This window comes from Oncorhynchus mykiss, chromosome 15, assembly GCF_013265735.2.
Source record: "Oncorhynchus mykiss isolate Arlee chromosome 15, USDA_OmykA_1.1, whole genome shotgun sequence".
NCBI classification, from domain to species: Eukaryota; Metazoa; Chordata; class Actinopteri; order Salmoniformes; family Salmonidae; genus Oncorhynchus; species Oncorhynchus mykiss.
Window position 1 is genome coordinate 19,886,155 of NC_048579.1, and position 16,073 is coordinate 19,902,227.

Below are 16,073 nucleotides of genomic sequence, written 5' to 3' on the forward strand. Positions count from 1 at the left end.
GTTCATGTACCGTACGTATATATATAATTGCATTGTTTTTCTTTTCAGCCAATTATGTCTTAGAAATCATTTGTATCCCTTATATCTATGAGAACGAATAACTTTTTATACCATTAACCCAATGAGTCCCACCGTAACACTGATGCATGTTGAACTTCTAACCACTTTTAAACATAGTGTGTTTGAGCTACAGACTTTTGGGTTGTACAATTGGATTCGTACATTGAGTGTACAAAACATTAAGAACACCTGCTCTTTCCATGACAGACTGACCAGGTGAGGCTATGATCCCTTATTGATATCACTTGTTAAATCCACTTCAATCAGTTTAGATGAAGGGTAGGAGACAAGTTAATGATAGATTTTTAAGAATTGAGACAAATGAGATGTGGATTGTGTATGTATTCAGGCTCTTAAATATTTCATATTTCAAATATGTAAACACAGCTGAATAATGAAATTGCATTCTGAACTGAAGATCATGAAAAGGTGATTATTGGAGTCAGGTGTGTTAACTGGGGCAAAACTGTGACACCAATCAGGCTCTTGCAGATTGGAATTGCCCACGCCTGATTTAGGGCATAAGAACAAAAGATGTTGTGTAGGCATACTCCAACATCAGCAAAACAAATTGTGTCATTTACCCCCCCCCCCCCCTCCCCCCTTTTCACTTCTCTTCCATTCACCACCGTGTTTGAATTAAGGTTGAGATTAATGGAATGCAACAGTGTGAAGGTATGTATGTGAATCTCTGGATGCCAGTGCAAGGGGACTGGCAAGCGTACGGTTGCTAAATGTATGATTGCTAAATACTGCACAATTTAAACGCTTGCCTTCCTATCCCCCCTTCCCCAAAACATGTGTAAATATTGGACTATAAATTGTGCCGTCTTGTATTATACTTACAGATGTAGGACCTTAATATGAACTTGTTGCCTGCAGCAGGAAAAGACTCCTGTGGCAACATTTTTGTAGGGGTTGATACATTTTTCATTAGGGCAATTTTTTTTCAAATTAGGGAAATTTCAAAGTAGAAATACAAACTTTAGAAGCCTTTTAAAAACTTAAATACACCACAAGTTTGCTTTTCCTGCCGTGCAGCAACAAAAGAGGGATCAAATAGAAATCCTACATCTATGTAAACATGTATTCTATTCTACTGAGCCATTTACTTTATGTTCGTATCCTTATCTTGTATTATTTCTTATTGTTGTTGCGTTGTCGAGAAGGAACCTGCAAGTAAGCATGTCGTTGGACGGTGTTTACCATGTGTATCCTATACATACGACTAATACAACTTTAAACTTGGGGTGTGTTCGGTGTGAGCCCCACATGTTTCTTGGCGAGGCACAGGCTGCCAAACCGTGGGAGTGAGCTGCTTTGCTCGTTTTAAAGGGCCCCTAGGTAGGGCCCCGGCTTGCCTGGGGCCAAAGATGCTCGAGTTGCAACTTGGTTCCCGTCGTGCCCGTCATAACTTCTAATGGTTTTGCCTGACTCCGCTGCTCCTTGCCAATCCTGTTGCCTGACTCCACTGCTCCTTGCCAATCCTGTTCCCTGACTCCGCTGCTCCTTGCCAATCCTGTTCCCTGACTCCGCTGCTCCTTGCCAATCCTGTTCCCTGACTCCGCTGCTTCTTACCAATCCTGTTCCCTGACTCCGCTGCTCCTTGCCAATCCTGTTCCCTGACTCCGCTGCTCCTTGCCAATCCTGTTCCCTGACTCCGCTGCTCTTTGCCAATCCTGTTCCCTGACTCCGCTGCTCCTTACCAATCCTGTTCCCTGACTCCGCTGCTCCTTGCCAATCCTGTTGCCTGACTCCGCTGCTCTTTGCCAATCCTGTTGCCTGACTCCGCTGCTCCTTGCCAATCCTGTTGCCTGACTCCGCTGCTCCTTGCCAATCCTGTTCCCTGACTCCGCTGCTCCTTGCCAATCCTGTTGCCTGACTCCGCTGCTCCTTGCCAATCCTGTTGCCTGACTCCGCTGCTCCTTGCCAATCCTGTTCCCTGACTCCGCTGCTCCTTGCCAATCCTGTTGCCTGACTCCGCTGCTCCTTGCCAATCCTGTTCCCTGACTCCGCTGCTCCTTGCCAATCCTGTTGCCTGACTCCGCTGCTCCTTGCCAGTCCTGTTGCCTGACTCTGCTGCTCCTTGCCAATCCTGTTGCCTGACTCCGCTGCTCCTTGCCAATCCTGTTGCCTGACTCCGCTGCTCCTTGCCAATCCTGTTGCCTGAAAGTAGAGCTCTTTATTGGCCATCACAAATCACTGATAGGGAGTAAATCACATTATTACAAATGGACTCTGATTCCTATGGTTGTGAATCTATGACCCTTTACTGCTGTTCTTATTAGGGAGAGAAAATCGGATTTGTGAACCCATACTGTCAGAGCAAGAGAAGGATGAAGGGAAACAGAGTAGGTACATGTTGTAGTTAAGTCCATTGAAATAGCTCTCCTTCAGATTAAAAAGTTGATTGGCATTGATTTGTTTTGTCATGGAAGCCAACTAGTGGACTCCTCGTTTAGATGAGCTCAAATGACAGACAAAACAGAAATTTGACTAGATCTATTGCCAGAGCCTAAGCATAACTGATGTAAGAGCCCTATTCAACCAAACCAAGTTACTGGCTCTGATTAAATATGGCCCAAAGTTTTGAGGATTATTTGTTGCCAAAAAATGACTCAATGTAATGTGACTCAAAATGACACAAAATGTAAGTTGTTGACATTTAGTTGTTGGAAACATATTCCTGACATTAAAACATTAGCTGAATCAGGACATTGTTAATAAATACTGTCCAATATACCCCAGCAAACTGACCACATGTTTATCCCTTTACTTATCCAATGCTAAATTGAGCTATGTGTTAATACTATGTTACCTAGCTACCCGCTCAATGTAGTCTGTTTCATCTGGTGTAATCTAGCGGAAAGCACTTACCCTTTAAATACGGCCTAGCAAAAAATCTAAATTGTGCTATCGTGCCACAGTTACCTTCACATGCAACATCCCCTTTAAAGCTGCCCTTGGAATGAATACAGGTCTAAACCAGCCTGGAGAGAATTCCTTGAGTGCAAGCCCCAAGACATATTAGACTGTGGCGTGAAGAAAATGCATATTAGGGTTAGTTGTGTGTTTAGGTGATAGTGTAGTTATTATACTGCTATAGACTGCTGGGGAAAGAAGTGCATGAGAAGTAGTGCTGTGTATGATAACTAGATGGGTCTTTAGACTCAAATTCCCTCTGAAATAAAACTGATCTTGTAAAGAGCAAAGTTTTTTTTTTAAGTAAACAAACAAATAAAGAATCATGTTTTATGGCGGCCATCTTGAATGTAAATAAAAACAAATTACCCCAAGGGTGGTTGTGTAAAAATAAAGATTTCTGTCTTGACTGTAGTCAAAGCTTACTGGGGTAGTGAGGAAGTTTGGGACATCGTCATTAATTGAACTCCAATTTGATCTATTAACATGTTCTTGTAGAAACATGGCCAACATGCTCTCCCTCTACAAAGGTAGGTAATTAGAGGTAAAATCCCTCGTTGTACACATTTTCTGGGAGAATGTGGAGCGCCATGACTACATTTGAAGGATCAATGTGTTTTTTGGAACAGACACCCTGGCTTGACTAATTCTATTCATTAAAACAGTAGTCTTAGTCATAATACAAAATTACAATATTAGTAGTATTGATGCTATTGTGTTACCTTTTATAATTTTATAATTTTATAAAATGTTATTTTTTACTTTAGTTTATTTGGTAAATATTTTGTTAAAGCATTTCACGGTAAGGTCTACACTCGTTGTATTCGGCACACGTGACAAATACAGTTTGATTTGATAAAGATAAATATCAATATATTACACACAAAATAAATAGCAAAAAAAAACTGGAAATTTTGAGTTTTTGATTAGTTTGGCAGCAATTGTATGCTAAGAGTTTAAATGACTCAGGATCTGCTACAGTAAATGCTACAGCTAACAACATAGCTACAGATGTTTAATGCATCAAGGAAACAAACTGTCAACCAGTCTCTAATTAGGCCTTATGATGTTTCTCAGAGTCTATGATGTGCCCCAGAACACACCACTGGGACTCTCCAATGCACATTGTGGAAGCTCTGTGTGTGTGCGTGTGTGTGTCTGCGCCTGTGTGTGCGCGTGTGTGGAGAGAGGCAGAGACATCACCTCAGGGGCTCCCAAAGAATAAGCCCAAGCCAGAATACAGTATTGGTCTTGGAATGCAACCTCAACAGAAAGAGCTAGTTGACTGACCAGCAGACAATGATGCAGACACTTGCATTCTTCAACCTCCCTAAACATTTTGCACTATTATTATTAAATTCAGTACTGAACAAGCATCCAATCCAATTTCTATTCAAAACAATCGCTTCAGAGGTTTAAATTTGATGAAGAATCAACATAAGTTCAAATTCAAACCACAATAAAAAACACCCAATACCACAATGAATCAAAGCCTCACTGTTGGTTTGCCTTAACAGAGGACCCCAGAGGGCCACGGTTGACGTCTTGCATTTAGGCAGGATTCAAAGGGACATGGAGGGCGGAAGAGGGATGGCAGGCAGGGAGGCAGGCAACTCGTTGTGCGGACGGTGCAGGTGACTCATCGGCTTCCTGAGGAAAAGAGACTAAGGGGTTTGGATGAAGGAGTTTAGGGAGGCGTGGGGCTGGGGTCCCCTGGTGACGACCTCTCCATTGAGCTCTGTTTCCTCAGGAAGCCCTCTTGTCTCCTCTGTTTGTATTACCTTCCTGCTGGATGACTCGAGGTAGTGGAGATCGCTGCTATTGTGGTGCTGTATTGTATTACAGAGATTTCTCAGATTGAGGGGAGAAACTAGAATTTGTGGTAAAAAAGGTTTTTGTGTCAATTGGCGGTGTCTGGGTTGTCTACATCAATGGTTTGCTTAGTTGATAAAATGCATCAGGTCATCACACACCGACTGACTATGCAGAATTATCAAAACAGTTATACCACCTATTTGATGACTGAAAAACGCATAAGAGTGTGTTAGCACAGAACATGCCACAAAGCGAGACAAAGACAAAGCGAGGAGTGGCTATGAAATGACGCCTATCTTCAAGGAGCAATTTACCATCTTTATAATTAACGGACGACATCTGGTTCAGGTTGACGCGAATGCCAACCCTGTTACACCGCCTGAACCAGGTATGAATCAGCCCAATTGAACTAAGAGACCAGGCCGAAGCAAAGCAAACAGCATCTGATGAACTGTCAAAGTGAGCAAACCACGAGGAGACCTGGAGTTGTATTGGCTGTAGTAAATCACGCCTTCTGCACCTCTAAGCCTTGGTGGTGTGGTGATGGGGTATATACATGGGCTGGAGCCACTTGTTAACAGCTCACACAGGACTGAATCAAAACTTGAGCAATGTGCGTGTTTTAGTTCAAATCTCCAATTGACATAAATGAATGACTGGCACAAAAGTTGGATTTACTGTTTGTGCATGCACGCATGTCAAGATGGGATTTGTCGGCCTGACAATTGAACCTGCTATAGTGATGTTTACTGCTTTTCTCACAGTTTTGATTTAACTGTGGGAATAAGATCTACTGCGTGAATGCTGGAATGCGGGTATGATTGGATCGAGCCCTCTTGAAACTTACTCAACATTATCTAACTAGTTAGCTGCTTGGCCACTAAGCTTTGCCTCAACAGGTGTCGTGGAGGATGACGTACAGACTGTCACTTGAGCTTTATTAGAAAAGCTGTGTAAAATCAGAGAACATTTCGGATTGGTAAAGAACTTGAGGGAAAGAGCTAATTGATAGAGATGCATGTCCATGTTTTCCATGGAGTGGTGATGGGACTGAAGCCTAAAGCTGGAGCCGCGATGGAGGGAAACAGCTGGAGGAGGAGAAGAAAATTGAGGGGAAAAATGTCTCAATCTCTCCACTGCTCTGCAGCCAGCTGCTAAAGGACAAGAGAAGTCTGTACTTTTGAACCCTGACCTCCATCACCTCCGGGGGTCCCTCTCTATTGTCCATCACCGCCGGATTATCTTTTTCTAGCACAGTTTTTTTTTGTCTCGGTCCAATTGGCTGCCTCAGCTGCTTCATCCTTGTAAAAACCAGGGAACCACACAACCGTACCGTCATTCAAATGGTCATTCAATTTCCTTGGATATTAAGTGGAATGAGCGCCATGTCTTCACTTCACTAGATGTCATAAATGGTCTCCATGTTTTGTGGTGAGTAAATATAGAGTAAGAATCTGTCTTTGTGACGTACCGGCGTCATATTATTGAGTCAAGATTTTGAGGCTGAGATTTCCCCCCCACTGCCACCAATTATTTGGGGGGACTACTTTAGAGGCAAGAGAACCTCCTTAAACAAGAGAGACATGACTGACAAGCACGTGTTGCATGTTCTTACATGTAGGGAATGATGTATTTACAGTACGTGTGTTATGGACAAGGAAAGGAATCCAACAGCACAGTCTATCACAGTGCCATCCGTTTTGCCACCAAAGCCCCATATACCCACCTCCACTGCAACCTGTACACTCTCTTTGGCTGGTCCTCGCTTCATACTCGCCGCCAAACCCACTGGCTCCAGGTCATCTATAAGTCTCTGCTGGGTAAAGCCCCGCCTTATCTCAGCTCACGGGTCATCATAGCAGCACCCACCCATAGCACGCGCTCCAGCAGGTATATCTCACTGGTCACCCCCAAAGTCAATTCTTCCTTTGGCCGCCTTTCCTTTCAGTTCTCTGCTGCCAATGACTGGAACGAACTGCAAAAATCACTGAAGCTACAGATTCATATCTCCCTCACCAGCTGTCAGAGCAGCTCACAGATTACTGCACCTGTACATAGACCATCTGTAAATAGCCCATCCAACTACCTCTTCCCCATACTGTATTTATTTATTTATCTTGCTCCTTTGCACTCCAGTATCTCTACTTGCACATTCATCTTCTGTACATCTACCATTCCAGTGTTTAATTGCTATATTGTAATTACTTCGCCACTATGGCCTATTTATTGCCTTACCTCCCTTACCCTACCTCATTTGCACACACTGTATATAGACTTTTTCTACTGTATTATTGACTGTATGTTTGTTTATTCCATGTAATCTCTGTGTTGTTGTATGTGTCGAACTGCTTTGCTTTATCTTGGCCAGGTCGCAGTTGTAAATGAGAACTTGTTCTCAACTAGCCTACCTGGTTAAATAAAGGTTAAATAAAAATGAATTTAAAAAACATGGAGCCTGTCACCTTGGGTGTGAGGTGTAGGCCTAACTCATCCTTCAACTGGACACATCGACTGTCATTCTACCCTGAGAATAAGTGCAGAATCCAAGATTGAGAAATAAGCAAAGGCCTGTCTTGTATTTTTGTGCACAAGTAAATCCTTTACATTACTACTACTGGCACTAAAGTAGGATTTAGATAGCTTTAGTTACAAGCACATACAGTATCAAGTATGGATTTGGTCCACTAAGATATAGATGTCATGTACATCAACCTTATGGGTTCAGCACTCAATCAAATACAGTTTTTGTTAGCTTAGTCAATTCTTAATAAGTATGAATAAGCTGTTATCATTCCTTTTTGTGTGTGTGTTTAATGGCAAATACTATTTGCTTACATACAGTCAGGGGTCAAATATGACTGTGCTTCCAGACTGCTTTGTCAAGTTAAAGCAAACAGGCTGACAAATATATGAGGTCAGCCAAGTCTTCAACATTAGCATTAACATTTGAGTCATTTAGCAGATGCTCTTATCCAGAGCGCCTGACAGGCTGCCTCCCCATTATAACATTGTGATGCCTGAACATGCAAGGCGTAGAGTCAAGAAGCAAGACATTACCTCCTCCAGCTCATTCACTTTAACTGGGATGAATCCTAATCACATACTGCATCAAGGCCCTGTATTCAGCCGACCTGCAACACCAACCTGATCAATTAATTGACTTCATACCAGCAGACTTTTGTTGCGTTTGATTTTGCTTGGCTTGTCTGGCATGCCGTGGGACTACTCCATTGGTCGTGCTGTGCCAGGCAAGCCACACCAAGGGCATCTGAAGTTCTAATTGATGATGACCTATGAAGCTTTCAGTTGTTGTTGGTTTAAAGTGGGAGTCGTGTGACGACAAATACTACAGTATCGCAACAGATATAACACACACGCGGTCGAATTCTGTCCAGACCTACAGAATACCAGGTGGAGTGACTAAAAGAAAGAGTATTTCTCACCAGATAACAGCTGGGCTATTCAACACTGAAATAAGTCTGGCCAATGGAGGGGGGGGACAGGATAGGGTGTTTATACAATTCACATTTTTAGTCATTAAGCAGACGTTCTTATCCAGATCCACTGACAGTAGTGAGTGTATACATTTCAACTTCTTTTTTTTTTGTGGACTTTATTTAGTCTTTTCCATACTGGTCCCCCGTGGGAATCTAATCCACAAGCCTGGCGCTGCCAGTGCCATGCTCTGCCAACTCAGCTACACAGAGGGAATATAAGCTGGCACAACACTGCCAATACCTCACTATATACACCTCCTGGGAACAACCTTAGATTTAGGGTGTAGTGTTGCAATGCCTTCTTCAGCACTGATAGCGAGCAGAGGCACTGATAGTAGACAGAGGATTGGGCTTGTGTATGGGATTTTAGGATGAGCTTTCGCAGGCTAATGAGTGAGTGAGAGTGAGTGACCAAGTTTACATGTGCACAGTATTCTGGATAATAGCTTATATCCAGTTTAAGGTCTTATTCTGGATAAGTTTACATGCACCTTTGATATCCCGCTCACGACGAGGATCCTTGTATCCATGAATAAACAGAATATTCCTCATTTAAGTTCATATTGGTTAAATGGAATAGTAACTGAAATCTGGACACTGACTGTAGGCCTATAACCTCTCATATAAGCTAAAATAATGTTAACTCCTGCAGAATTATGCATTTCATGCAGTAAAATGATACAACAAATGTTAATTGTCTCAGGAACAGGAGTGGAAATATGATTTCTTTCTTTCAGCATCTCTTGAGAAAATGTGAATGTGTGTGTAATGTGTTATCTTTGACACTGTCATGCAAGCAAACAGTATTTCAACCACCGAAAATATGCACCAAAGACAAACTTAAGTCTTATCAGAAACCTGTTTCATCATTTTTCTCAGCTTTTCATTTCCTTAAAACTTGTCAAACTGATGACATTTGGACATTTTGCACAGACGTTTTCCACTGTTTTGAAGTTATTGCGTTTTCTCCCAAGTCCCTAAACGAAACAGACAACTTTACCAGTGTTAACTATTACTAATGCATTCATTCTATTAATGTAAGACATTATTCTGGTGAGCACTACTTTATTTAGTCTTCTGGGGCAACAAGTGATGACAGAAGAGAAGCTGCACGTATCTAACTATAGTTGACAAACAAATGGTCTACAAAATGTCGGAACTTATAAGCAGAAAGCTGTCTATATTAGGGGTGAAAGTAGCCAGTAGGCTATACAGCCCAGTGTGGAGTAACAGCAAAATAAATTATTATGGAATTATTATGGTGGATCAACCTGCGCAGTTAGCCTACTTCTTGAAGTTATTTAGTTGACAATCAGATGAAAACTTCACACAACACCCATGATATCCGAAACTGAGCCTGCGCAGACCGCGAAAAACAACGGTAAACGGGATGTTTACATGCCACAGTATCCCGTCTAAGATCAGCATATCACAGGCATCTTAACCGGGTTTCTCATAACCGGGATACAAGCTTTTTCGGGTTATTGTAAACAGGATATGATGTTTATATGCGTCAACTCAAAAACAGAATACTTGAGTATCCCGAATAACAACGGGATATTGGTGTGCATGTAAACGTGGTCAGTGTTGAACTTGTGGCCTGCTGACACTCAAGGGGGATAGTGTCTGAGCAGACAGGCAGAGGCTGCATTCTTTCATCTCACTCTATTTTTCTTGTCTTCCTTCCCTTCCTCCTCCCTCTCTTCTCCTGAGTGGTTCTATCACCGCCTACCACATGTTCACTAAATATGCCATTGTTCCTACAACAGTTCATTTTTTTCTTTCTTTCTTGTTTTTTTCCTAAAATTTTTGGGGGTCGATGGATAAGAGCTGTCTTATATTGGACTGCAGGCTTACAGTGTACAATAACATTTCATGTTCAAACTGAGACGGTAAAGATGGAAGTGTCCATAAAGGACAACGGCACTGTGGGTTCACCCCCAAAAATGTGTGCTGTATTTTAAGGACATGTGTTTTTGCTTCAATGTCCAATGATAGTGTTCAAAAGACTAACTGTGTGTGTGTGTGTGTGTGTGTGTGTGTGTGTGTGTGTGTGTGTGTGTATGTGTGTGTGTGTGTGTGTGTGTGTGTGTGTGTGTGTGTGTGTGTGTGTGTGTCATAGCCCCGTGTTACAATGACGACCCACTGCCCTATCATTTCCCATCCCCGTCTCCTCCTCTGACACAAAGATGGTCAAACAGTCAGAAATCATTCTGTCACCGAGTGCTGTTAATCCTAGGTGTAGGCCGAGGCCATCCATAAACCCTGATCATTTAAGCATTTAACCATCCACTCTTTAAAGTGGCTTGGTTGCTTTAGGAATTACCAGGTAGCCCTTTCCTGCAGTCAAATGGCCTATTGGAACAGTTTATTAGTCATTTAGTCAATTTCTTACCTCGCATTGTTGTTTTGGTGGGTTCTGGGAACAATGGGATGAGCAGGAGGTAGATGAGGTAGATGAAGGACAGGGCATTGTACCGGAACAGACACGCTGCAACACAATAAGGCAAGTCAGATCACAAACCATCTATGACATAACACTATGGATAAATCCCCCTTAAGAAGTTAGCACCCTTAATTAGAAGGAACCAAAATAAAGTAGTAGTAGCAGCACTGACGTTTAAAATGAAAGGGCGAAGAAGTTCTGTGGCTCACTAACAGTTATGATGGCAGCTTTGCAGAGTGGTGTGAACGATGTCAATGGGAATGGAGGAGAGGGTAGGGATAGCTCTATAAACCTCAACGCTTTTTGGATAGACGACCGCGCTGCACTCGAAATTCCAACAGTGTTTGACAACAGGCGTTTTGCCCTGGAGCAAACATGGCAGATCTCTGTCGGAGTGCCGAATTGGAGCCCGAAAGACATTACTACCGCTGCCCAGGCCAAAAACATCCAGATTGCATTAAGATAAACCGTGGCTGATGCCATTTCAGTCAAGCATTCAGCATGTCAGCCTGAGCACCAGTCCATCCATTACCTAGGAAAACATACATGAAGCTCAATCTGCAGCCGGCGCAATGTTTATGAAAAATGTCACTTATGGTACTTGTGTTCAACAGGCCTGTGAGTCAGCGCACTCACATGGTATTATTCAGCCGAAATGAAATACGTTGGCAGAACATTTCTTCAGGCTTTCAAACAAAGTGGTCCACTCCCATGAACAATCAGTCGTTGTCTAAGGAGTTCTATGAATTGTCAGTAAGCATTTCACTGAAAGGTCTACTACACCTGTTGTATTCGGCGCATGTGACAAATACAATTTGATTTGATTTGATGTTGAATTATTGCATGCAACAGAGGTTGGTGGCCTGGCCTGCTTAAAGGTCAAATAAAGACCCCATCGCTCACTCACCAACTCAGAAGTTAACCATAGATTTAAAATGTAAATTCTATGTCTATGCACACAACAATAGACACACTCAGTGCTGTTTTTTCCCTTTTTTTAAGTGGTCAGATTTGTCTGTTCTAAAGTATGATATTCATTTCTACACATCTCTGTTCTGCTTCATCTTGTTCTCGTCATTAACAAAGAACGTGTCTTGCTTAACCTGTCTAAAATGGAACGATCCCTATTGTTTTAACTCAATCCAGTAGGACCCATCATCTTAAAGGTGCACTATGCAGAAATCGCACCGCCACTGGCATCCCACTGGCGCAGTGGTCAAGGCACTGCATTGTATTGCTTGAGGTGCAACTAAAGACCCGGGTTCAATCTCAGGCTGTGTCACAGCCTGCTGTGACCAGGAGATCCAAGAGGGTACGCACAATTGGCCCAGTGTCTTCCGGGTTAGGGGAGGGTTTGGCCAGTCTGGGATTTCCTTGACCCGTCACGCTCCAGCAACTCCATGTGGCAGGCTGGGGTGCCTAAAATGCTGACTTCGGGCGCCAGCTGGACTGGCTGGCTTCTGGGTTAATAAGCGAGCAGTGCAGCTTGGCTGGGTTGTGTTTCGGAGGACGCAAGGCTCTCGACCTTTGCCTCTCCTGAGTCCGTAGTGGAGTTGCAGTGATGGGACAAGACTGTAACTACCAATTGGATATAACAAAAAAGGGGTAAAAATTTTTTGTTTTAATCGTACCACCATTTCCTGGTTGCCAAAATTGTAATAGTTTGTCAAATTTCAGTTTGTGACAAAACAAACAAGTAGTGTAGAGAATCATTGTACCATCCATCTCTGTTAAATCGGCCTACATTCCACACATTTTTGCACCTGAACCTCTGACCTCTGAACTGCTGCTGCTCCACACCAACTGATGATGTGGCAAGTGACACTTTGCTTTTTGAAAATACCTAATCCTATACACTTCACTGCTGACATGCACAACATTTTGGGACTATATCAACAGAGGGACTATATCAAAGATTGTTTTTGAGTTCTACACAGCAATTCAACCCTTACCATAACCCTAGCCCTAACCCTTAACCCTTACCCTAAGCCTAACCCTTAACCCTTACCCAAACCCTTATTCTAAACCTAACCTTAACAGTAATCTTAGCAAACAGCTGCTTATCAACAGATAGTATGGCCATCTGTCAATCATTTATATGGAACTATACAAATAAAGTGTGACACAAATACTGTATATACTGATTGCAGGATATATAGAGGGAAATACATATTACAGAATCAATGGAGTTAAATACACATTGCAGTATATGTGGAGGGAAATTCAGTGAGAGTAGAGGGATATCCCAGTTTATACTACGTGGCATTCCGAAGTGAGTCATGGATTAAATATCATACTGTAACATATAGTAACTACACATACTACACACTGAGTGTTAAAAACACCATCCTAATATTGAGTTGCACCCCCCCCCCCCCCCCCCCCCTTTTTTTTGCCCTCAGAACAGCCTCAATTTGTCGGGGCATGGACTCTACAAGGTGTTGAAAGCGTTCCACAGGGATGCTGGCCCATGTTGACTCCAATGCTTCCCACAGTTGGCTGAATGTCCTTTGGGTGGTGGACCATTCTTGACACACATGGGAAACTGTTAAGCATGAAAAACCCAGCAGCTTTGCAGGTCTTGACACAAACCGGTGTGCCTGGCACCTACTACCTTACCCCATTCAAAGGCATTTAAATCTTTAGTCTTGCCGATTCACCCTCTGATTGGCAAACATATACAATCTCTCCATGTCTCAATTGTGTCCAGGCTTAAAAATCCTTATTTAACCTGTCTCCTCCCCTTCCTCTACACTGATTGAAATGGATTTAACGAGTGGCATTAATAAAGGATCATAGCTTTCACCTGGATTCACCTTGTCAGTCTATGTCATGGAAAGAGCAGGTTGTCCTTAATGTTTTATACACTCAGTGTACATTTATAATGGTACACTAAATACAGGAAACATGTACCACATCTGCATCCTTTTCCCATGTAACATGGGGACAATCAAAAGTGTTATGACACTTCCATCAAAACCCACTGGGCACAGACGTCATTTCAACGTCTATTCCACGTTGCTTCAATGCGTTTTCATTGAAAGGACGTGGAAACAATGTTGATTCGACCAGTGTGTGCCCTAGTGGGACATGATCCTCATCGGCAGAAGACATGTGACTGAAAACGTCCGCATTATTGTTCAAAAGAATAGGAAATGGAAATGGAGGGAGAGTCGGTGGGGGACTGTTTTCATCGGAACGGAGAAGATGATCCCTCCTGTCAAATCCAAACAATGGCCCTAATCCACAGCTGTGTCCCTCCCTCTCTCTCTCTCTCTCTCTCTCTCTCTCTCTCTCTCTCTCTCCCTCCCTACCTCCCTCCCTCCCTCCCTCTCTCTCTCTCTCTCTCTCTCTCTCTCTCTCTCTCTCTCTCCCTCCCTCCCTCCCTCCCTCCCTCCCTCCCTCCCTCCTTCCCTCTCTCTCTCTCCCTCCCTCCCTCCCTCCCTCCTAATGAACTGTAAGGCACAGACCAGTCACCCGTGATACAGGTCAGTATTTTGACATCTATCCATGTCAGTAGACCTTGGGAGATGACATAGAAACCGGCCACAGGGGGCAACAGTGAGCGCTGTTACCTTAAGGTAACATAGGTTTCGGTTTTGCTAGGGCGTTGTGGACGGGGATGGCGGATTTGAATCCAGCGATAGAAAGTTGTTTTTGATTTTATGTTTCAAGCCTATCCCAAACCTTAGGCCTTACCTCAACCAATCTTAGTTAATGCCTAAACTTAACCCTAACCATAACAATTCGGAGTTAATGCCTGGACTTAAACTTAAACACTTAAAAAAATGTGAAGTTCGGAACAACTTTGAAATTTGACGTTTAATTCTGATGTGAGACAGCCAAGTACAAGTCAGCCGTAAAAAACCCCCACTAAATTACACAAAATGGGGCTTATCTGTTTGATCCGTGTCAATAGGGACCATTCATGGGCCGTCTGACCCACGGTCAATGCTTCCTGTTTCCTGGGGTATTGGCAGGAATAGTGTCAGGACTGGGCCCATTCGTTTCTCGAGCTTTTGCCAACCCTTACTAAAGAATAGTTCTAAGTCATGCAAAACAAACGCACACAAGAATAAAATAAATACACATTATATACAAGGCCAGCATCAGTACCAATCAATGGAAGGGATACTAGTGGCAGTTGTGTAATCAGGGTTACTGAGCAGCAATATAAATATAATAAAGTAGCAGCAGCAAATATGGTGATTGTGTGTGTGCATTTGGGGTTGTGTATGTGTGTGTGTTTGTGTATGTAGTCTGAGTGTGTGTGTGTGAGTGAGTGTATGTGGGAGGGTGCGGGAGTATCAGTGGATGGATGTGTGAGTAGAGTCTGTGAATGTGTATATAGTAAGTACAGATAGTCAGTGGAAATGGATGTGTGGGTAGTCTGTGAATGTGTATATAGTCAGTGCAGATAGTCAGTGGAAATGGATGTGTGGGTAGTCTGTGAATGTGTATATAGTCAGTGCAGATAGTCAGTGGAAATGGATGTGTGGGTAGTCTGTGAATGTGTATATAGTCAGTGCAGATAGTCAGTGGAAATGGATGTGTGGGTAGTCTGTGAATGTGTATATAGTCAGTGCAGATAGTCAGTGGAAATGGATGTGTGGGTAGTCAGCTCTGCATTAGCTGTTCAACAGTGTTATTGCTTGGAGGTAGAAGCTGTCCACGGAGCCGGTTGTTTTTTTGTGTGTGGTGGTGTCATGTCATTGATATCCCCTTGAAATACATTCCCGTGTTTTCCTGAGACAAATTGGGCATAGCTAATTGGCCAATAGAAGTGTGGAGGTTTAGTATTTATCGGTTCGGTCTCGTTCTCGGCCACATCCTGGCTTTTCCAAGGGTTTGGAAATGAAACACTAAATTGAAATGGGCACCTCACCCACCTGTCCTTCTGTGACCTGCACCACCGACCACATAAAACCCTTTACTGTAGATCCTCGGCGTCTGAAGACACCCACTCCTGAGGTCCCAGCCTGCTTTGAGAGGGGTGTGTGTGTGTGTGCGTGCAATGCAGGCATACGTGCTTGTCTGTTTGGATCCCCAATTGATTACAAAACCATGACCACCACTTAAAGGGTTGGCCCTGTGCGTGGGCTGCAGGCGCACTTGTATAGAGCAATTACAATAACAAAGTTCATTCGTTAATATCAATTGATGCAAGGTTGTGTGTTTGCACAGAGCAGAACATCTCGAAGTGAGTTTTCAACAGTGATTTACCACTGGATGCTTTATGTACAGAATACTGATGGTTCTCGTTATTCTGATAGATTCATGTATTGTTATTAGGGTGGTTTGGTAGTATATAGTGCGTGTGTGTGTGTGTGTGT

The 16,073-nt window shown here is 43.0% G+C and overlaps 1 protein-coding gene across 1 annotated transcript in view; it reads right to left on the reverse strand.

Annotated features, from left to right (window-relative positions):
• LOC110490939 (piezo-type mechanosensitive ion channel component 2) overlaps positions 1-16,073 on the reverse strand; it is a 159,715-nt gene that overhangs the window by 112,704 nt on the left and 30,938 nt on the right. Inside the window, exon 2 of the mRNA XM_036944026.1 lies at positions 10,690-10,785. Coding sequence (XP_036799921.1) covers positions 10,690-10,785 — 96 coding nt within the window. The remainder of the gene's footprint in view (positions 1-10,689; positions 10,786-16,073) is intronic.